Here is a 24,098-nt window from a genome sequence, read left to right on the forward strand (position 1 = left end):
TGCTACAGAAACCCTACTATAGTTTATATAAATACCCTGCTGTGTAGCCCCGGGGGCAGCCATTCCTGCACTGGTACAGCTGGGGTGTTTGCTACAGAAACCCTACTATAGTTTATATAAATACCCTGTTGTGTAGCCCCGGGGGCAGCCATTCCTGCACCGGTACAGCTGGGGTGTTTGCTACAGAAACCCTACTACAGTTTATATAAATACCCCGCTGTGTAGCCCCGGGGGCAGCCATTCCTGCACTGGTACAGCTGGGGTGTTTGCTACAGAAACCCTACTATAGTTTATATAAATAAGCTGCTGTGTAGCCCCGGGGGCAGCCATTCCTGCACTGGTACAGCTGGGGTGTTTGCTACAGAAACCCTACTATAGTTTATATAAATACCCCCGCTGTGTAGCCCCGGGGGCAGCCATTCCTGCACTGGTAACAGCTGGGGTGTTTGCTACAGAAACCCTACTATAGTTTATATAAATACCCCGCTGTGTAGCCCGGGGGCAGCCATTCCTGCACCGGTACAGCTGGGGTGTTTGCTACAGAAACCCTACTATAGTTTATATAAATAAGCTGCTGTGTAGCCCCGGGGGCAGCCATTCCTGCACTGGTACAGCTGGGGTGTTTGCTACAGAAACCCTACTATAGTTTATATAAATAAGCTGCTGTGTAGCCCCGGGGGCAGCCATTCCTGCACTGGTACAGCTGGGGTGTTTGCTACAGAAACCCTACTATAGTTTATATAAATAAGCTGCTGTGTAGCCCCGGGGGCAGCCGTTCCTGCACTGGTACAGCTGGGGTGTTTGCTACAGAAACCCTACTATAGTTTATATAAATAAGCTGCTGTGTAGCCCCGGGGGCAGCCATTCCTGCACTGGTACAGCTGGGGTGTTTGCTACAGAAACCCTACTATAGTTTATATAAATAAGCTGCTGTGTAGCCCCGGGGGCAGCCATTCCTGCACTGGTACAGCTGGGGTGTTTGCTACAGAAACCCTACTATAGTTTATATACAGTGGTGTGAAAAACTATTTGCCCCCTTCCTGATTTCTTATTCTTTTGCATGTTTGTCACACTTAAATGTTTCTGCTCATCAAAAACCGTTAACTATTAGTCAAAGATAACATAATTGAACACAAAATGCAGTTTTTAAATGAAGGTTTACGTTATTAAGGGAGAAAAAAAACTCCAAATCTACATGGCCCTGTGTGAAAAAGTGATTGCCCCCCTTGTTAAAAAATGACTTAACTGTGGTTTATCAATTTCAATTTTCAATTTCAATATCAATTTCTGTAGTCACCCCCAGGCCTGATTACTGCCACACCTGTTTCAATCAAGAAATCACTTAAATTGGAGCTACCTGACACAGAGAAGTAGACCAAAAGCACCTCAAAAGCTAGACATCATGCCAACATCCAAAGAAATGCAGGAACAAATGAGAACAAAAGTAATTGAGATCTATCAGTCTGGTAAAGGTTATAAAGCCATTTATAAAGCTTTGGGACTCCAGCGAACCACAGTGGCAAAAACATGGAACAGTGGTGAACCTTCCCAGGAGTGGCCGGCCGACCAAAATTACCCCAAGAGCGCAGAGACAACTCATCCGAGAGGCAACAAAAGACCCCAGGACAACATCTAAAGAACTGCAGGCCTCACTTGCCTCAATTAAGGTCAGTGTTCACGACTCCACCATAAGAAAGAGACTGGGCAAAAACGGCCTGCATGGCAGATTTCCAAGGCGCAAACCACTTTTAAGCAAAAAGAACATTATGGCTCGTCTCAATTTTGCTAAAAAACATCTCAATGATTGCCAAGACTTTTGAGAAAATACCTTGTGGACCGACGAGACAAAAGTTGAACTTTTTGGAAGGTGCGTGTCCCGTTACATCTGGCGTAAAAGTAACACAGCATTTCAGAAAAAGAACATCATACCAACAGTAAAATATGGTGGCGGTAGTGTGATGGTCTGGGGTTGTTTTGCTGCTTCAGGACCTGGACGGCTAGCTGTGATAGATGGAACCATGAATTCTACTGTCTACCAAAAAATCCTGAAGGAGAATGTCCGTCCATCTGTTCGTCAACTCAAGCTGAAGCGATCTTGGGTGCTGCAGCAGGACAATGACCCAAAACACACCAGCAAATCCACCTCTGAATGGCTGAAGAAAAACAAAATGAAGACTTTGGAGTGGCCTAGTCAAAGTCCTGACCTGAATCCTATTGAGATGTTGTGGCATGACCTTAAAAAGGCGGTTCATGCTAGAAAACCCTCAAATAAAGCTGAATTACAACAATTCTGCAAAGATGAGTGGGCCAAAATTCCTCCAGAGCGCTGTAAAAGACTCGTTGCAAGTTATCGCAAACGCTTGATTGCAGTTATTGCTGCTAAGGGTGGCCCAACCAGTTATTAGGTTCAGGGGGCAATTACTTTTTCACAGAGGGCCATGTAGGTTTGGATTTTTTTTCTCCCTAAATAATAAAAACCCTCATTTAAAAACTGCATTTTGTGTTTACTTGTGTTATCTTTGACTAATAGTTAAATGTGTTTGATGATCAGAAACATTTTGTGTGACAAACATGCAAAAGAATAAGAAATCAGGAAGGGGGCAAATAGTTTTTCACACCACTGTAAATACCCCGCTGTGTAGCCCCGGGGGCAGCCATTCCTGCACTGGTACAGCTGGGGTGTTTGCTACAGAAACCCTACTATAGTTTATATAAATACCCCGCTGTGTAGCCCCGGGGGCAGCCATTCCTGCACCAGTACAGCTGGGGTGTTTGCTACAGAAACCCTACTATAGTCTATATAAATACCCCGCTGTGTAGCCCCGGGGGCAGCCATTCCTGCACTGGTACAGCTGGGGTGTTTGCTACAGAAACCCTACTATAGTTTATATAAATACCCCGCTGTGTAGCCCCGGGGGCAGCCATTCCTGCACCGGTACAGCTGGGGTGTTTGCTACAGAAACCCTACTATAGTTTATATAAATACCCTGCTGTGTAGCCCCGGGGGCAGCCATTCCTGCACTGGTACAGCTGGGGTGTTTGCTACAGAAACCCTACTATAGTTTATATAAATACCCCGCTGTGTAGCCCCGGGGGCAGCCATTCCTGCACTGGTACAGCTGGGGTGTTTGCTACAGAAACCCTACTATAGTTTATATAAATACCCCGCTGTGTAGCCCCGAGGGCAGCCATTCCTGCACTGGTACAGCTGGGGTGTTTGCTACAGAAACCCTACTATAGTTTATATAAATACCCCCGCTGTGTAGCCCCGGGGGCAGCCATTCCTGCACTGGTACAGCTGGGGTGTTTGCTACAGAAACCCTACTATAGTTTATATAAATACCCCCGCTGTGTAGCCCGGGGGCAGCCATTCCTGCACTGGTACAGCTGGGGTGTTTGCTACAGAAACCCTACTATAGTTTATATAAATACCCCGCTGTGTAGCCCTGGGGGCAGCCATTCCTGCACTGGTACAGCTGGGGTGTTTGCTACAGAAACCCTACTATAGTTTATATAAATACCCCGCTGTGTAGCCCCGGGGGCAGCCATTCCTGCACTGGTACAGCTGGGGTGTTTGCTACAGAAACCCTACTATAGTTTATATAAATACCCCGCTGTGTAGCCCCGGGGGCAGCCATTCCTGCACTGGTACAGCTGGGGTGTTTGCTACAGAAACCCTACTATAGTTTATATAAATACCCCGCTGTGTAGCCCGGGGGCAGACATTCAAGCTGGAAAAAAGGAGAAAAGGCACAGGTTACATAGCGAATAACAGATAAGCTCTGTAGAATATAATGGGGCTTTATCTGTTATCTGCTATGAGCCTCTGCCTTTTCTCCTTTAGGGCTCTGGCACACGGGGAGATTAGTCGCCCGCGACAAATCTCCCTGTTCGCGGGCGACTAATCTCCCCGAGTTGCCATCCCACCGGCGAACATGTAAGTCGCCGGTGGCACACGCGGCGGCGCGATTTCGGCAAATGCAGTACATTATATCTTAATTATTTTTATACACTTTCATTTCTTGGTGTTACTGTTCCTTTAAGAGCTATAACTCTCAGCATTCCTTCATGCCGTTTGCTGGATCTATTAACCAGAAACCCATCTCTGGAATGTTTTACAACATGTGCTGTTTCACACAGAGCCCTATGGTTGCAAAAATGTTTCAATAATTTTTCTCTCTGAAATAATAAAGCAGAACAATAAACTTCAAAGAAAATAATCTGCATAAATCCATTTTGGTGGTTTTTTTTAAAAAAAAATGTCTTTTTTAGCAGCCTTAAAAAAAAAACCACCAGAAAGGACCCTTATCCATAAAAGCCAACTTCCCAAGCCTGAAGGCTGTATTAGCAGAACATCCCAAGCGCTAAACTATAAAACATCCCTAAAGCTGTGGGACAGGTGTCTCTGTCCCTGTCATGGAGGTCAGACGGTGTCAGCATCCCCTCCACACTGAAACACTTCCTTTCATTGCGCACAACCTCGCCCATTTTCTGGCAAGTCCCGCCCACTTTCTGGCAAGCCGTAGCCCTGCCTAGCACGGAACTACCCCCGTACTCCTCTCCTGGGCTCAGCCGCACTGACGTCACGCCTCTCGCCAATCCATTGGTCGGGCGGACTCTACCATTTTGACAGGGGTGTACGCAAGCGCGGCTTCCTTGCAGTTTAGTGCTTATTGTGAGGTCAACACCCCCCTGCCGCTTGCAGCTAGTGGTACGGGCTGGGCCTCGTTGCTGTTCGTTGTTCCCGGGAGCGGAAGGAACCAAGTGTCCGGTGCGAGGTGAGGGGGGTGCACAATAATGAGAATGGGTATGTTTGTTATATGCATGCATAACTGGGCCTGTATGGCGAAATGTAAACATTGTAACTGTGCATTTGGTCTTATATCTGCCATTAACACCTATTCGTACCTACTGGGTAGCTGGAGTCCTATGCACTGCAAATGTCTGCTTGCATAATAGACAGTGTGTGTAATGAAGGCATTTTACTTACCCTTTAATGTTTCTTTATAGTGGGATTTAGGTACTGTGGGGCTGCACTAGCCCTTATGTTACAACCCTCTAGTGTAATTTATATTTGATATTGACATCCATCATATAGATATAGGCATTATGGTTGAACGTGATGGACGTATGTCTTTTTTCAACCCAACTTACTATGTTACTATCATTAGGGTGTGCTTATTTACAAGGACATATTTAACTGTAAGCCCCATCAGCATTGTGATATAAGTGAGATATAAGGACCCAGTGGCTTTATTAATGTCCCCCCTATCCTATCCTTTTCACCCTGTGGCTGGTGAGGGCTGCTGGGATATGCAGCAAAGGGTTGGGTGCTGTTTATAGGGCTAGAGCATCAGGCTTTACACCACATATTGCTTAATAAAGTGCTGCATAACGTGTTGGCGCTTTATAAGTAAATGATGATGATGTCTCCAGATCCATAGAAGTGGCAGGTATAGAAGGTCCCACCAATTTGCCTTCCCTCTTTCAGTGCTACGGGGGCTGTGAGTGACCAGTTATGGACTTGATAAGAAGGTAGGCAGCAGGCACATCTTTGCTAAACTATATAATAATGGTGCTTAGTTGTCACCCCTGTGTCATCAGGTAGATAATGACCCAGGCCTGGGTTTATTTAACCTTCTTCTCCTTTACAACAATGGCAAGTTTACAGATTTATGAAAACGTTCATCCTGCGATTGTTCCAAGAATGGCTAGGAACTTATGTTGCTCAACATCATGGTCTTCAAGGAATATCTAAGCCAATCATCATGCATCCCCAGTCTCACCCAAACTGCCCTTTAGGCTGGGCAAGGCAGGGGCTAATGTGATGAGCTGGTATAGTTACTGATGTACTGATATTAGGTTTTAGTTTGAGGATTTGGAAGAAGTCAAAGCATTAAGTATCTTAAAGAGGTGAAATATTAAATATAAGAAGGTTGCTAGGCTAGGGCTGGAGGGGGTCGATATGACAATAACGAGACACGACTAAGGCAAAGTTGATGCACTCTGAATTGTACAAGTATTTGAATTGCATTTATAAATATTTGTCATTTCAGTTCACATCCATAGCCAACAGCATATGCTTACGTACCAATGACTAGCATATGTTTAGCCAGTGATGTTGTAAGCTCAGAGTGCCTTCAGTGAAGGTCGTCCTATCCTCAGAATATACCAAAAAGTCTTTCCTTTTGTTTTTCTCCCAAATACCCTTGAGATAACTGGTTATCTGGACATGCATGCTATGATCTGCTTGTTTAGCGCTAACCCCATGGATATTTGTCCAAATCACATGATTAGTCTCCGCCTGGGTAATGTTGAGGCCTGTATAGACCTATTGGGAATGGACCAAGGTGGTCAGTTTTTTCAGCTAACCCAGTTAATATCTGTCTGTCTGGCCAAATTGCATAATACTCAGTGGCCATTGTTTAAACACTAAGGGCAGTGCAATTTACAGCTGAGATGGAAGGGGGAAGCAATTAGCCCTCCATAGACTTTTGTGGTTATCACCAGTGAAGGGGGGGGTAAATTTTTTTCTTCACTCGTATCTAAGTTATTTATAATTTTCTCAACAGGCTAACAAATTGGAGATCCTGGTAGTGGAAATAACTGAAGATGCCTGCCTCTGCCATTCATCTGACAAAATCAGACGGTGTAGAAACGTAGGAAAAGGGAAGAACTTGGAACATTATTGGTAAGGGAACTGCAAATCCAGGTTGTACGTTTGTACATTTATTTTTTATAGATATGAGCTCTGACATTTTGTGTGTTGTGTTTTTTTGACTCCTCAACAGAGTGTCATTGTCACAGAGTTGGAAGACACACGGTCATGGCCTCCCACTACCTTCCTGACCCAGGAGAGCCCCAGACCAGACCTCCTGCGTCCCCTTCACAACCGCAAGATGGAGACACCGACTCCGGAATAGAAGATGAGCTCAGATTAGAAGAAGCAGACTCTACCATTTTCTTGGCTTTCAAGGGAGATATTGGAGACACTGATTTCCAGCAAAAGCTAGACAAGATTTTGAATACTGTTCCAAGCCTCGTTAGCATGGGTATAGTAATCAACTTATTCAGGGGCATGGGGGGTGGGGGGGGCAAATACATGATCTCCCTGGGTTTCCCTGTGCTAGTCGGTAACATGCAAACAAACTCATTCAAATTGCATGTCCTCCCTGTGTAGAGTCCGACCAGCTGAGAGTTCAGAAGGTGGAGCCATGGAACAGCGTCAGGGTAACGTTCAACATCCCAAGGGAAGCGGCTGAGCGGCTGCGCCTCCTCGCTCAGAGTAACAACCAGCAACTACGGGACCTAGGAATTCTGTCTGTCCAAATTGAAGGTATAACCGTATTGCTTCTGCCCTTGTTTTTTGTCTTTTTATAATTGGTCCTTTGCATATTTCCTTACGCTGAAATATATTTTAGGGGAAGGTGCAATAAACCTCGCCTTGCCCCATCGGGCACAGGACATACGGATGAATGGTCCAGTGGCAGCAAACAGTGCTATGAGACTAGATGGCAATTTTGCAATGCAAGGCGGAACGGGTAGGTCAGAGCTCTTTAAACATTTTGGGTTCAGGCCCCCCTTCCTGTTTCAACATTTGGTCAGACCACTTTGGTTTATAGGAAGGTGAAATGGTCTTTAACGGCCGTTCTTATAGTTCCCAAGATAGTAAATAAACCATATTTTGACCTTAAGGTGAAGACCCCTCCTTTTCCACTGCTTTGGGCCCCCTAACTTGGGAACTACTGGGGTAGGTGATAGAATATCCCCTTCCTTGCACTTAAATGAAGCATCTGGCGCACACACAGCCACACCCCTAGCTTTTGAAATGGTATAATATATATCTAGTATAAATAAATTTAAAGCAACTGGACTTGTTTAGTAATCATTGAAGACGTTTCACTACTCATCCGGATGAGTAGTGAAACGTCTTCAATGATTACTAAACAAGTCCAGTTGCTTTAAATTTATTTATACTAGATATACCATGACCTGGATGAATGAAAATCTTCATAGACAGGTATAATATATAAATACCAGGTATATCGGTAAGTTCTGTTCCATCTTCAGATGTATTAGTATAGCTGGGAATCTGAATTGCTTTATCTAGACATTTACCCCTTTAGTTGGTTGGTAACTGGTTGACAGGGTTCTAAAACACCTGGAGCGCTAAAGTTAAACATTCTGGTACCAAGTGGTCTGTAACTGTTGTTTATCCACCATCTGTGGTAGAGGTTCTAGCTGAGCAAGGGGTTGGCTCAGTGAATGCATTGCTACCTTGCAGTTATAGGGGCATTGAGTCTGATTCAAACTTGGGCACTGTCTACAATGGGTAAGCATGTTCTCCATTTGTCTTCCTTCTTGATCCACCAAAATATTCCCTTTTTTTTTTATTGCCTAGGCATCATCCGGATGAACAACCCTTCCATGGCTATGATGTCTCAGGGTGCTCATGTCTCTTCTGCCATGATGACTCCTGGTGGAAGCAATGAACTTATGCCAAGAACACCCAGGCCTCCCTCTCAGCAAGGTACACATAGGATCAGGGTTGGAACCCCCTTGCTATACATATTTATTGGGTTGTGTTTATTTGTATTTCTTGGTTTTATTATTATTGTAGATAGCACTGGGATCTCCCTGCTATTGAACAACAGGGAACTAAGGCTGGTGCTACCTGCTAAGTGACTAGTCATTAAGTGGCTGGATCTTTCCCAGTGAGTTCTCTGTGGAACAAGATGGCTTCATATTATTCTTTTTATCCCCCAGCAGATACAATCGATCCTCTTGTGTCCGGCTTGAATGTCCAGCAATCGAATCACCCATCTGGTTCCTTGGGTCACCAGATCCATCCCATGCAGAATGTGGTTGCCAACCGACCCATGAATTCGGCCAACTTCCAGCAGTTTCAACAGCAGACTCGGCTTCCCCAACATGCCCAGGTCTCCCAAGGGATGCGCCAGTCCTTTGCCGGTCCATCACAAGTTCCAATACCACCCGGCTGGAACCAGCTTGCTTCAGGGGCTCTGCAGCCTCCTCCTGCCCAAACAGCCATTGGGACACTAAACCAGGGATGGAAGAAGTCTCCAATGAACACAGGTCCAGTCCAACAACAGCAGTTCCCTCAAAGGCCTTCATTAGCCACAGTGCAGACGCCATCCCACCCCCCTCCTCCATATCCATTTGGAAGCCAGCAAGCCACGCAGACTCACACCAGTTTTCCTTCTATGGCCAACCCAAACCAGTTCAGTGGCCCACCAGGGAAGCCTCTGCAGGGGGGGCCATCTAGGGTCACCACACCTCTGCAGCAGCCTCATCTTAGCAAGTCTCCTGCTTCATCTCCATCGTCATCCTTTCAGCAGGGCTCTCCGGCCTCTTCCCCTACTGTGAACCAAGTACAGCAACAGGCCATGGGGCCACGCTCAGGGCAGGCCACACCTATGCCACAAGGTTTCCAGCAGCAGCCAGTCAGCTCACCCAGCCGTGGTGGGATGATAACACAGGGAACTGCTGCCGGGGGCTTCATGATGCAGCAGGCACCGCAACAAAATCAGGGGCCGCAGACTATTCATGCAGGTAAGTGCTTTCTGGTTGGGTGCTCTGTTAGGACCAGAACGTGTGGTAGGGATGGAGGAGATGTATTCTACCAGCTGAATATTTTCCATCCGTAGTAGTGAAAGTATTATAGTCGGGCAGGAGCGCCTCCTGTTGGTTAGAAAACATTATATAATAACATTTCATACTTAAGTTGTATTAATTCTAAATCTGTAAATCTCACAATGAAATCTGTCACTACACTCTCCAGGCCTCTGTACATTAAATGTAGGAGTAAAATGTTTTAACTACAGCTCCTTTTGCTTTATTTTTTTTAGGAGTTACCAAGCGCCTCCCCCCAGGTTTCCAAGCAGGTCAAGGAAATGCTAACTTTCTGCAAGGCCAGACCCCACCTAGCGCAGCAGGATCACCTTCTAATGGGCCAGGGCTGCAGCAACAAGGCAGTACAAGTGGACAAGCAACAGGTACACAATATTAGCTGGAGGTTCTGGTCACAAGCCCTTGTGGCTTAGGCCCTGTGACATTTAAAAAATAATTCTAGAAAATTCTACCATCTTTAGATAGGGTGGCATGTAGCTGTTCTTATGCTTGCTGTGAGTGGCACTTATACATATACCCTGAACATATATAATAGCCCACAGCAAAGAGATAGAGGGAAAGCACTGTGTAGGGGCTCCCTCTAGTGGTAAGAAATAGTATAACATAGTCATGGGAAGGATAGTACAGCTAATAGCTTTGTCACTTTTTGCTTTAATTAATATATAATATAGTGCTATAGAGTGATTCTGCATTTTATCTTTTTATCCATGTCCAGTAGGGGGCTCAGTGAATGGATCCTCGCACAGTCAGATGCAGGTGTCGCATGGTGGTCCAAATGTAATGCAGAACAACCTGATGGGAATTCACAGCAACCTGAATAACCAGCAGGCTGGCGGCAGTGTAGTGAACCAGGTGAACATGGCCAGCCTGCATGGACAAAACCAGCAAGCCAATCAGTCGCATCTACTCAGCATGCAACAGCAAATCATCTCTTCCCAAGGCCAGATGGTGAACCTTCAGGGGCAGGCCCCTCTAAACACACAGGCTCAGCAGCTGGTACTCTCTCGGAACCAGCTCATGCCCCAGGGACAGATGATGGGCACATCTCCGGGCCAAAATATGGGGCAAGCACCTCAGCGCATGACCCCACCCAAACAAATGCTACAGTCACACAACCAGATGATGACACCCCAGGGTCAGAGCATGATGCAGCAGATGGAGCAGATTATACAGGGTAATAAGCAAGGATTTAATGCACAGAGCCCAGCAGGGGTTATGGGAGGACCCAATCAGATTATAAGGGGAGCAAACGCTGGACTGCAGAATGCCATGGTGCAGTTCCCTGGACAGGTTTCTCAGCAAGGGGCTGTAAATAACAGTTCCCAGGGGGTGAACATGCAAGGACAAGTACTTAGAGCCCCAGTTCCGGGGCAACACTTGCAACAAACACATGGAGATGGTGTGGCACAGCCTGGCAGTGATCTAAACTCCTTACTTCCTGATCTTTCCATGCCACCAACTGGCAACATGGCACCACAGCACATGCAGGGCATGCCAGGGGGTTCTGGGCCAGGGCAGCATTTTCCAGGTCATGGGCTACCCTTCGGCTCGCCATTTGGCCAAGGGGGAAATGGAAATCAGATGGGGTGTGGCCAGAACCCGTCCTTTCCTCTTAATAAGGATGTGACACTGACCAGCCCTTTACTGGTGAACCTGCTGCAGAGTGATATCTCGGCTGGGCACTTTGGGGTTAACAACAAGTCAAACAATAACACTCCGGCCAAACCCAAGAAGAAGAAGCCACCAAGGAAGAAGAAGAACCAGCAGAGCGAGGAACAAATGAGGTGGGTGCGATACTATATCTAGTAGGGATGCACTGAATCAAGGATTTGGCTGGATCCTATCACTTTTTGCAGATTCATATTTGGACCTAATCCTCTGTTTTCAAAAATCTGAACCTGAGAGTTGGACAACTGACAGTTTTTTAGGCAAATCTTTTGGTTTCGTTATTCAGCCAAATTATAAAATGATAGATTTAGTGCATCCCTAATCACCAGCATACACAGTGACTCCTCCCTTTCCCAGTACAAATTCCCTTCTCTTTATTTTCTTATATAGAGAGTACACTGGGTATGTGGCTTTTTTGCCTGCACAACAGCTGCCATGTTCTTTCTCTTAACATGTAGTCCCATTGGCAGTAGAGAATATTTTGTTGTTGCTATAGCAACACTTAATTGATCCCTTCTTGTTATAGTTCTTCTATAATACAGGTATGGGACCTGTTATCCAGAATACTCGGGACCTGGGGTTTTCCAGATAAGGGATCTTTCCGTAATTTGGATCTCCACAACTTAAGTCAACATATAAATCAGTTAAAGATTGAATAAACCCAATAGGCTTGTTTTGCCTCCAATAAGGATTAATTATATCTCAGTTGGGATCAAGTACAGGTACTGTTTTATTATTACAGAGAAAAGGGAATCATTTAACCATTAAATAAACCCAATAGGGCTGTTCTGCCCCCAATAAGGGGTAATTATATCTTAGTTGGGATCAAGTACAGGTACTGTTTTATTATTACAGAGAAAAGGGAACCATTTAACCATTAAATAAACCCAATAGGGCTGTTCTGCCCCCAATAAGGGGTAATTATATCTTAGTTGGGATCAAGTAAAAGGTACTGTTATATTATTACAGAGAAAAGGGAATCATTTAACCATTAAATAAACCCAATAGGGCTGTTCTGCCCCCAATAAGGGGTAATTATATCTTAGTTGGGATCAAGTAAAAGGTACTGTTTTATTACAGAGAAAAAGGAAATAATATTCAAAAATTAGCATTATTTGCTTATAATGGAGTCTATGGGAGATGGCCATTCCGTAATTCTGAACTTTCTGGATAACAGGCATATATATGTGTATAAGCCCTGGGTTTATATATATATATATATATATATATATATATATATATATATATATATATATATAATATATTTTACTGTTTTAATATCTTTTTTTCCAGTGCCCCTGAACCTCGCATGGAAGACCCAGACCCCTTGGGGATAGGAGGGGAACAAGGAGGTGCTGTGGAAACTGCACAGAAACTCTCTGAATTTCCCAACAGGCCAGCAGGTGAGAACCTACATCCTTCTATCTGTGATAATGCCCCAAAGTTGTTTATCATTCCATTTTTATAATGCAGCAATGGTTATTATCTGTCCCTGCCTGTCTGCTGTAGTTGCTGATGCCTTGTTAGGTCGATTTACACTTAGAAAGGCTGCTGGGTTACTGCGAACCCCCCAGGATTCAATATGGAGTTTAGTGAGATCCTAGTACTTTCTGTAGGATTTGGCTGAACTGAATCCCATCCCTAAGCAGCGGTTACACCATTGCTGTAGTGAGGCTTAAGTTGGCCTTTAGCTGGACATACACATTAGGAGGTGGGGCTTAGGGAACTCTTCCAAACCATATTATTACATTAACAATCATGAAAAGGCTGCATATTTTTTAATTGATGTATATTGCAAAGTTGCTTGAAATGATGTTAACTTTTCAAAAAGCTGTTGTGTGTGGGTGAAGTTCCCCTTTAATATTGTTCCCACAGAACTCGTGGATTAGCGAATATTAAACGGATTTAAACTTAAATTCTACACGAAATGCTCTTTTGCCCATTTTTGAATTTTTGTACTATGACAAACAAAACTTGAGCAAACTTGGATTCCTTAAAGAATTTGTACACAATTGGGCGATTGTTAAGCTCTTTGTATGTCATTGTCCAGTGTGTGTGGGTTTGGAGCAAGCTGCTGTAATCTCCTCTCTCCCAGCAGTTTGTTCCTTTCTCACACTTTATATGAAATTTCAGCAAATGTAAATACTCCATAAATATAACTTTATAAAGTAATCTGCACAGAAACCATTAATTGTGCTTATCTGCAAGATTTTTTGACAGTTTTGGAGGAATATTGATTTGAAACAGAACATAAATATCAAAATATACCCAAACCCAGGGCTTATTTGTGCCCTGGGTACCCCTGGAACTATAGCGGGGTGACTGTTACCCCAATGTTTCTATATATCTGTAACCTTGTTATGGGCTAAGGGGGCCCAGCCTGAAGGCCAGTTAGGGGGAGATTTGGGGTGAGTGCTTATTTGTGCCCTGGGTACCCCTGGAACTATCGCAGGGTGACTGTTACCCCAATGTTTCTATATATCTGTAACCTTGTTATGAGCTAAGGGGGCCCAGCCTGAAGGCCAGCTAGGGGGGGATTTGGGGTGAGTGCTTATTTGTGCCCTGGGTACCCCTGGAACAATAGCAGGGTGACTGTTACCCCAATGTTTCTATATATCTGTAACCTTGTTATGGGCTAAGGGGGCCCAGCCTGAAGGCCAGTTAGGGGGGGATTTGGGGTGAGTGCTTATTTGTGCCCTGGGTACCCCTGGAACTATAGCGGGGTGACTATTACCCCAATGTTTCTATATATTTGTAACCTTGTTATGGGCTAAGGGGGCCCAGCCTGAAGGCCAGTTAGGGGGGGATTTGGGGTGAGTGCTTATTTGTGCCCTGGGTACCCCTGGAACTATCGCAGGGTGACTGTTACCCCAATGTTTCTATATATCTGTAACCTTGTTATGGGCTAAGGGGGCCCAGCCTGAAGGCCAGCTAGGGGGGGATTTGGGGTGAGTGCTTATTTGTGCCCTGGGTACCCCTGGAACTATAGCAGGGTGACTGTTACCCCAATGTTTCTATATATCTGTAACTTTGTTATGAGCTCAGGGGGCCCAGCTTGAAGGCCAGTTAATGTTTGATTTGGGTTCTGTGTTAATTTGCCACTGGATAGGCTTAAAAGAATAAGAGGGGTGACTATTGGTTAAATATATCTATATTTTTGTTTTTTTAGGGTTTCCACCTCAGCCAGTTGAGCAAAGGTCCTTACAGCAGATCCCTTCTCAGTTAATGCAACAGTTGGGGCAGCAGGCACAAGGCCAGGGGGGGCAACAACCAACTCCTCCTCAGCAAATGATGATGATGCTGATGATGCAACAACAGGACCAAAAGTCTGTGAGGCTTCCTGGGCCACAAGGAGAATTTAACCGCCGCCCATCTCTGAATTCGGAAGCTCAGAGGATGCCTATGCAGCCTGGGGGCAATATGCCTGTTATGGTGAATGTGCACGGCTCTGGCTCGATTCCACCGTCTCCAGACAAGCAAAGGATCCCTATGGCGCCTAATGTGTCTTTGGGAAATAATGGAAGGAAGATGGGATTCCCAGATAGCGGGAATCAGTCAGGGTCACCACTGGGCGAGGCGCCTGCGACATCTTCTCTGACTGATATTCCAGATCAGACAGCAGCTACTGGGCAGCAGAACAACATGCCCTCTCACTTGCTACTTTCCCAGAATCAGCTGATGATGCCTGGGAACAAATCAGGAAATCTTTCCTCTATGACTTTATCTCAAGGGGCCAATCCCCAGCAGCAGCAACATGCCAACTCCATGCCTGGACCTCATGGGCATCACTTTCCGAGTGTGCAAACTCCATCGCAGACATCCAGACCAAAGACTCCAAACAGAGCAAGCCCGAGACCTTACTACCCTCAAACTCCCAATAATCGTCCTCCAAGTACAGAGCCTTCTGAGATCAGCCTGTCTCCAGAAAGACTGAACGCCTCCATTGCAGGCCTTTTTCCCCCTCAGATAAATATTCCATTGCCTCCCAGGCCTACACTAAACAGAGGTTTTGATCAGCAAGGGTTAAATCCAACAACCTTGAAGGCCATTGGACAAGCTCCTCCTGGACTGACTGTAAACAATCCAACTGGTTTTCTCCCATCACACAACATAGTGGCAGGGAAACAGACTGGCAATGCTGGGAACAAACGAGCAAGTCCTAGCAACAGTAGGCGATCAAGCCCTGCTTCTAGTCGCAAAACAACCCCAAGCCCTGGCAGGCAGAACCTAAAGGCCAACAAGTTTGTGCTTGGGCCACAACAAAACCCTGCAATGCTGCACAACCTGGAGATGCAAAGAAATGCAATGCAGGCTCAAGCTTCAATGCAGTCCCTAGTCCCTGGACCTCCAGTTGGTCCATATCCACCAGTTTCTATTCCAGCCACGTGCGGTTTAACGGAAGAGACTAAAGATAGCTCAGCAATCACGCAGGAGGCAGACAGCCAGGCAATGCAAGTTGCCTTTAAGGAGCAAACTGAGGCAGAACTTAAAGCTATGGTTCAGCAAGAACTGAAGACCACTTCTGAAGAGATGTCCAGAAAAGAACTCCATCCCATGGACCCCTGTAAACCTTCCCCTGCAGAAGAGATCAAGCCTATGGTCTCGCCAGCTATGAGAGATGCACCTACGTCTCTGAGTCAGCTGTTGGATCACTCAGCTGCTTCCAGTCTTAAGTCCTCGGTAGTACCTATAACCGAATCACCTCCTTTACAGCTGCTTTCAGATGATCCCAAAATTTCTGACATTCCTCCTGTACCAGAAGATACCAGTAACAATAATGAAGTGGTATCCACACCTAATCCGCTTTTACAAATTGGACCACATGCAGCTCAACCGAAAACAGACGCCATGGAGCCCAGTACAAATGTTTCTCTGAACCTTCCATCTTCTGCAATGAAACGGCCAGCTGGCCAGACATCTGTTTCCAGCTCAGTGTCTCAGAGCCAGATAACTGTTTTTGTCACTTCAAACCCCATCACAACCTCCTCTACCACAACTGGCCCCATGACTTCCCACGTGCAGCAGCAATCGTTAATGCCAACTGTGGTTAATGTGCAGAATATGGGCAACAAGGTCATCGTGTCCGAAGGGCAGCAGGCTTCCCAGTCGACTGCGCGCCCTCAGTTTATCACTCCTGTTTTCTTTAATTCTCCTTCCATCATACAAGTTATGAAGGGATCACAACAAGGGAATATGCCAGTTTCCACTTCAGCATCCAGTTCAAACTTGGCTCCTCAGTCTGTGGCAGTAGTGGGGTCTTTACATATTCCACAGAATATTCAGTTTTCTGCTGGACCACCTTCTTCAACTCCACCTTCTAGTGCTGTCACCAGTATGCAAACAACTCGACCGGTCCTAGTTACCCCTCCTCAGAACACTGCACATCCTGCTCAGTCTCCATCTGTTGTTCCACCACCAACACCCTTTAAAGAGAGCAACAAAGAAGATATTAGTTCTAATTTGGGTGTAGCATCTGAAGAATGCCCTCCAGGACCTTCAAAGCCCATGGTTTCTCCTCCCAGCGATAGCGTAAGGAACTCTACGGCATCATCCAAGGGTCAGCCCAAGGTGGACCAGACTGAGCAGCTTATGTTCACTACGGTCAATAAGAATGTGACTGGTGGCATTCTAAAAGACAGTTTGGAAACAAACAAAGATGAACTTGGAGATGGAGACAAAACTCCCCCATTAGCCAACTTGGCTACTACTGATCCAGAGGTCACCACTGCAATCTCTTCTGACTCTTTATGTCCTCAAAACCCCAGTTCTAAAGAAGGGGTGCCTGCTCCATCTGCTGCTCAGTCATCAATCCATGGGGAGTTCAAGCATGTAGGGAACACTGTACCAGAGAAAAATGATACCACCTTGGATAATGTTTCGGCAGAAACCACACAAGAAACAGGTATGTACTCGACTGTGTACTAGACTAGCCTCCAGCATTTTTATTGTCCATTTTATAGAGATGCCCATCCCACTGGCACCCTAGTGTGAGAAAGGTTACAGTGTGCTAGTTTACTATTCGTTTTCATTTGTACCCCAGCCAGCCTGCAGAATCATGTTACCCCTCCCCACCCTAATATAATAATAATATTATGTTTTGCATGTTAAGCCTCCTCCAAAAGTTCGAGACAAGAAGAACGACCTGCAAGCAACAAGGAGAGCGCTCCAGAAAAACCTGGTGATTTCCTTTAATATCTGAAATTTTTTTCTTCTTTCCTGTATCATATACCTTTCTCTCTTACTGCTGTGTTCATGATAAGCACGAGAGACATTTTTGTTTTGGTCACTCCCCCTATAGCAAAAGTCACTCCCACATTTTCTGTGCCACAATGTTAGATTGACAAACATCAAGGGTTAACAGACTATTTTCTCTTGCAGGGGATGATCCCCAGGATATCCCAGAAAGGTAAGTCATATTTTATTTTACCATCCGCTTACACGGATATTGTAGTTCTTATAATGGGATTTCAATGTGATCTGTGGGATTTTTCTTGACTAGTTCTGCCCATTGGAAAATTTGCTTTATGAATAGACAGGGTTATGCAGCCTTCTATTTGTGCCAACACCCCCAAGGAAAAATGTAGGCCTTTTAGGCCTCACCACTGCCACAGTGGACAGATCTCATTGTGCCATAGGTCAGATCACTTTGGTTTAATATAAGTGAGTATAAACATGAACTGGCAAGTTCACGTATATACAGATTGTTTCCTGTGCTGGTCCGCTTTCTTTCGTTTGCTTCTGCTCATACATTGCTTTTGCACTTTTTACCCACAAACCACAGTGAAGCAACAGAGAGGCCGAAACCTTTGAGCCGGAGAAACTCCAAGATGGAGGAGCCCCCAGAGGCGTTGGAAAGTGGACAGCGCAAGCGCTCGGCCCGTCCTGGCTCCGCCTCTTCGAAAGGTGAGTGGATAGGTTCCATAAAAAACGAATGTCTTGGTATGATATGTATAAACCAGGGATCTTGTTTTCAGACTTGAGCTCCCATCACACTCCCTTGAGCAGAAGGCGGGGCTTAGCAGCAGTGGCATAGCCATAGTATAAAGATTATAATTTGAAATGCCAGCCATGGTGAGCACAGCCGGCACTACACAGTGTTTTACCACCGGGAAGCCTACAGTGGTACTTGCTGTATCTGTGGCACTGAATGGGTTAGAAAATATTTCCCAAATAATATTAAAGACACCTAGAAATGTATGTACAGGTATGGGACCCATTATCCAGAATGCTCGGGGCCTGGGGTTTTCTGGATAAGGGATCTTTCCATAATTCGGATCTCCTACCTTAAGTCTACTAATAAAATTATTTAAACAGTAATTAAACCCAATAGGATTGTTTTGGCTCCAATAAGGATTAATTATATCTTAGTTGGGATCAAGTACAGGTACTGTTTTATTATTACAGAGAAAAGGGAATCATTTAACCATTAAATAAACCCAATAGGGCTGTTCTGCCCCCAATAAGGGGTAATTATATCTTAGTTGGGATCAAGTACAGGTACTGTTTTATTATTACAGAGAAAAGGGAATCATTTAACCATTAAATAAACCCAATAGGGCTGTTCTGCCCCCAATAAGGGGTAATTATATCTTAGTTGGGATCAAGTACAGGTACTGTTTTATTATTAGAGAGAAAAAGGAAATAATTTTTAAAAACGTGAATTATTTGATTAAAATGAAGACTATGGGAGATGGCCTTTCCGTAATTTGGAACTTTCTGGATAATGGGTTTCTGGAAAAGGGGTCCAATACCTGTACTGCCTATGACTGCATGTCTATAAGGACCGACAGGGAGAATATCTTTGCAGCATACACTCCAGCAATGTAACATTTACAGCTTTTGTCTGTGGGCCAACATCCAGAGAGATATTTTCTTTGGCACAGACTCTTCCTTCTGTAATGATTAAAGGATAACCATCATCCAAATACAAAAGCCCTTGTTTCTGTATTTAAATCAAGTACAATAAACTTTTAATTTTGTTTCGGTGATGGTTTTTGGCAGTTATGGAAATGTCACTTTCTCAATTACACTGTAATTAGTAATAATATCCCATACAGGTAACGGAGTAATTGTTCTGCTTGTTATGGCCAGGATCTTTGTATATTTAACCACTTCAGTGTAAAGGGTCAGTGCAGGCAACCCTGCTGCTGAGCATAGGGTACTGACCTGCACTTGGGGTAAAATAACTGCAAGACTGCAGTCTACTTTAGTGATATGGGGCCGGACTGAAACGCACAGGTTTGGGCTGGGGAAACACATCTTCAGTTGGTCACAGGTGGGTACCGGGCTATGCTCTGTATAATAATGACAGTGCACTGGGTTGGGAGAGGGTGGACTAGAGTCAGGTGCAGGTTGGCTTTTTGTTGAACCACATATCGTTAGTTAGTATGACTTTTGGGCTTGGCCTAAAGGTGCCCATACATGTTAAGATCCGATCGCTTGGCGACGTTGACAAGCGAGCGGATCTTCTCCCGATATCCCCACCTACGGGTGGCCCTGGGGTCAAACGATCAAATTCTAACAGCTGCAATGGCACAATCAGTTCGGGGACCGCATCAACAAGCCGATACGGTCCCCAATCCGACTAAAGGAGGCCACACGTGGCGATTTTCGATCTTTCGTGCGACCATCGTTCCAACCCTCCACTGACGTTCAGGGCTGAATCATCAGATATGGAGGTAGAAACAAAAGGATTTCTACCTCCTTCTGCCGATTCAGCCCTGAAGGCAGATTTTGCTCAGGCACCTTCAATGGCGCCCAATCAAAATCTTCTAACCCGCCCAATTGGCGTGTCGACCGATATCACCAGCCTTCTGCAATATCGGTCGCCTTGGCGAGTCGCCATACACGCACCTCATTTCGTACGATATTATCGGTACGTGTATGGCCAGCTTGAATCTTTTAACCTGCCCGATCGATATCTGGCCAATTTCAGGGCATGCCCGTCGTTTCTGCCCCTACATGGGCCAATAAGCTGCCTAATCGGTCCAAGGGACCCATATCAACAGCTACAATCGGCTTGTGTATGGCCACCTTAACAATGAGCCTCTGAGATCACAGCCGCTTACCCACAAGACAAATGCCACTTGCCCCCCCCTTCTCTCCCAATAGACCTGCATAGGCACCCATTATGATGCAGTCTTTGCGATCAGCCGGATTTGGCTCAGAATGTAGGTGTATGGCCAGTGTATGCCAGTGGTTGATTTAACAGTGAGAGATAAGAAATGGTAGCAATGGTAGAGAAATCAGAATAGAGGTTTGTGACTGCTCCATGTGAGAACTTTCCATTTAATAACACTCTGACGGGCGGACATGGACATTTCGATCACTTCTGTTTCCTGTTAGAGAACAGCAATGGTCAGACTGCCCCTTGTGCCGTTGTCATAACACTTATGGTGAAAAAAATGATGTAATGAAAGGGGTTAATTATGTGATACTGGTGCTGCTTTCCATTCACATTAAAGGTCTTTTTGTCCTAAGTGTCCCTATAAGCTAAATAAGACTGAATGCTGGAGGGCAGGGGCACTCCAGTGCTGAATTCAAATGAATAAAATGTGTTACTGGTCTATTAAACTCATGATGTGACAATATAAATCCCTTATATCTGTATTTTCTGTGTTTCAGAATCCGGAGCTAGTCCCACCCAGCCCAAACGAAGGAAATCCAAGTAGAATTTTTTCAAGTTTGCACCAAATCCAGGATTCGGTTTTGGGAATTGCCCGTGTCCCCCAGCACTTTCCCTCCCTCCCCCAAAATTGGCTGAATTAGCCAAAACCAAACTCTTAATGTCATGTGACTTTTAACCCACCGAAGGCAGTGCATTTTTATTCAGTTTTTCTTCAGTTTTTCTTCCCCCTCAAATTTGGTTCGAGATGCGGCTGAACCTTTCGTGTAGGATCTGATTTTCGGCCGAATTTAAAATTGATGAACTTGGTGCATCCCAAATTTTTTTTCTCTTTAAACTTCGGACAGATATGTAAAATGACTGCTTGCTCTGAGAGAGCTCTATTTTTTTACCAGCGGGAGATTAAATGGTTGTACAGTTTTATCGGCTTTTTTTTTCTGATTTGAAGGAGAAATACTTTTTTTTTTTTTTTTAATTATTCATTTTTAATCGTCATTAAACCACTTGTGGAATACCAGGAGTTAATAAGAAGAGAAAATATACCTTGTTTATAATGAGACTTCATCTTCCATTTATTAATGTTTGCCTCAGATCTTTGGTAAATTGGCCGGCTAAGCTGGCCACACACTGGCAGATCAAAGGTGCAAACTTGGCCGCTGCAGCTTATTGCCCCCAATTGAACTTTGAAAATCCCATTGGATTAGGGCCACGTTGGTGCATTTATCCAGTCCAGAGTATGTTTGTAGGCCACTTTATGGTCCAATCGTTGGAGATTAAATCAGACAGAGATTTGGCCAACCATGTGGAGCTAAATTCAGGTGGAGATGTTTATGGTGAGATACTAATTGTAGCTGCCAATATCGGTCCCTTGGACCGATTCAGCAGCTTAACGGCCCATGTAGGGGCAGAAACGAGGGGCCTGCCCGACCGATATCTGGCCTGAAATTGGCCAGATATTGATCGGCCAGGTTAAAAGATTCAGTCGGATCGGGGGCCGCATCGGCTTGTTGATGCGGTCCCCGAACTGACTGCCCCATTGCCGCCAATATAATTTGATCTAATTAACCTACACGCTCCCCTTGGCGACCTCTCCAAGCGAGTGAATCTTAACCAGGACCTTAAGTTCCTGGGAGTTGAAGATCGCAAAAGCTGTAAGTGGACCAACACTCGTTTAAGTTGGCCGTACATGGTGATATATGGTAATTTCATGAGGTCGCCCCAATGAGCATATCTCTCTCCATGTATTTAGGTGCCCATACACAGGCTGATTGTAGCTGCTATCGATCCCTTGGACCGATTCAGCAGCCTATCGGCCCGTGTAGGGGCAGGAACGAGGGGCATGCCCGACCGATATCTGACCTGAAATTGGCCAGATATCGATCGGGCAGGTTAAAAGATTTAGTTGGATTGGGGACCACATTGGCTCATTTATGCGGTCCCGAACCAACTGCCCCATTGGCGCCAATATAATTTGATCGTTTGGCCCCAGGGACATTAGCCAACATTTTCCCCCGATATCGCCCACCCGTAGGTGGGGATATTGGGATAAGATCCGCTCGCTTGGCGACCTCGTGTATGGCCACCTTTACCAGCTTAAATCAGTCTTGGTCCATTTGTAGCCTTTCAAGACACTGATCTACAACTCCCAGGATCTTTACTTAGAGATGTTGATCTACAGCTCCCAGCATCTCATCACCAACAGCAGAAAGATGTCAGGGTGATAACTGTAGTTAGCAGCATCTTCAGGACCAAAACTTTCCCAATCCTTGTCTGAATAGCAGTAGGTAATTGTCTGTACAGAACCGATTTAAAGGGGAAGTATAAGGATGAGCAGTTCCCTTTTATGGTGAAGAATAAATGGAAGATAAACGCCGTATTCTGGGTATATTTTGCACTTTTAAAGAGCCAACAACACATTGAACGCTCTTGAATGCTTTATTTTTAATGTGAATTTCTTAAGTAATGAGATTGACAGCCCTGTCATTTTGCTTTTTAAAATCCACCACATGAAGTCACAAGGGGGAGAACTACTAAGCTATGAAATTAGTGGATTAACTGAAAAAAAACAAATATGAAGTGGTTCCATTGTCTTTTTTTTTTTTGTGAAAAATTTACCAGATGTAAAAACTCCACTTATTTTGTGTTTGTTGAAGTACTGTATTTATATAGAAGAGTAATGACTATGGCAGCGGATTAGGAGACGTAAATGTTGTAAATACTGTTAACAATCGTACGGTTAATTTGTTGTAGAATTGGACCAGTGGACAAGTTTGTAATAAATATATGGACGTTTTACATTTGTGCATATTGGTTTAATTTCCTTAAATATTTTGCAACTGGACTTTCTTCACTGGTGGGGGGGGGGAGGGGAGAGTTTAAAGGAGAACTAAAGCCCAAGAAAATATAGCTAGATATGATAGTTTTTATCTTCGATCTTATTAGGCCATCTTTTGATTGTCAGTGACCCTGCACATGCTCAGTGTGTCTAGCTGAGATGCTCTGACTGGGGGGGGGGGGGGGTCCCTAAGCTATGGGTGACTTGAAATCTGCCCAGAGCATTTGCAGTGAATCAGCACGAAAATAAGATGGGGGAGGTATTGGGGCATCTTGAGAGGCACAGATTTTCACTATTAAAGGGCTGTAGTGGCCTTTGCAGGGCAGTCATTTGGAACCATGGGGCCCCACACTAGTAAGTTTACAGGGCCTTACATTTTAACCTCTTGGACACCCCTGGGTGTAGGGACCTGCCAAATACAACTGCCCACCAATGGAGAAAAAAAGGCACTGCATGCTTGGCCACACCTCTGATCCACCTAATTCACACCCCACCCCATTATGCTTAACCAAACCACACAAAGCCCATCCCCCTTTGCAGCCTACCAATTGTGTTTTTAGATCTCTTAAGCTGGCCATAAACACACCAATGATATGGCGGAATTGATGAGACGACGGTTATCGCAAAGGCTGCGGATATCGGTCATCTCGTCGATCGGCCATGTTAAAAGATTTTGATTGGGCGCCCAAACAAAATCTGCGTCAGGGCTGAATTGGCAGGTGGAGGTAGAATTCCTATTGTTCTACCTCCACATCTGATTGTTCAGCCCTGAACGTCACTGGGGGGTAAACGATCGGTCGCAGAAAAGATCAGAATTGC

General features: G+C 45.0%; 1 protein-coding gene across 4 annotated transcripts; it reads left to right on the forward strand.

Annotated features, from left to right (window-relative positions):
• The first annotated feature begins 4,613 nt into the window (after positions 1-4,613).
• ncoa6 (nuclear receptor coactivator 6) lies at positions 4,614-23,239 on the forward strand. Of its 4 annotated transcripts, none has more exons than XM_004918530.4 (15): positions 4,614-4,778; positions 6,573-6,691; positions 6,792-7,052; positions 7,181-7,336; positions 7,422-7,541; positions 8,402-8,530; positions 8,767-9,573; positions 9,870-10,016; positions 10,370-11,435; positions 12,613-12,722; positions 14,489-17,221; positions 17,429-17,497; positions 17,698-17,725; positions 18,101-18,222; positions 20,944-23,239. In XM_004918530.4, exons 3-15 carry the CDS (start codon positions 6,827-6,829, stop codon positions 20,988-20,990), a joined length of 5,760 nt encoding a protein of 1,919 aa, XP_004918587.2. In that variant the 5' UTR covers positions 4,614-4,778; positions 6,573-6,691; positions 6,792-6,826; the 3' UTR covers positions 20,991-23,239. The 4 variants fall into 4 exon arrangements, with proteins under 4 accessions (XP_004918587.2, XP_002932921.3, XP_012808163.2 ...); XM_002932875.5 differs by having other exon boundaries at positions 8,770-9,573; positions 10,367-11,435; XM_012952709.3 differs by having other exon boundaries at positions 4,615-4,807; positions 10,367-11,435.
• The last annotated feature ends 859 nt before the right edge of the window (positions 23,240-24,098 follow it).

This window comes from Xenopus tropicalis, chromosome 10 (assembly GCF_000004195.4).
Source record: "Xenopus tropicalis strain Nigerian chromosome 10, UCB_Xtro_10.0, whole genome shotgun sequence".
Taxonomy (NCBI): Eukaryota; Metazoa; Chordata; class Amphibia; order Anura; family Pipidae; genus Xenopus; species Xenopus tropicalis.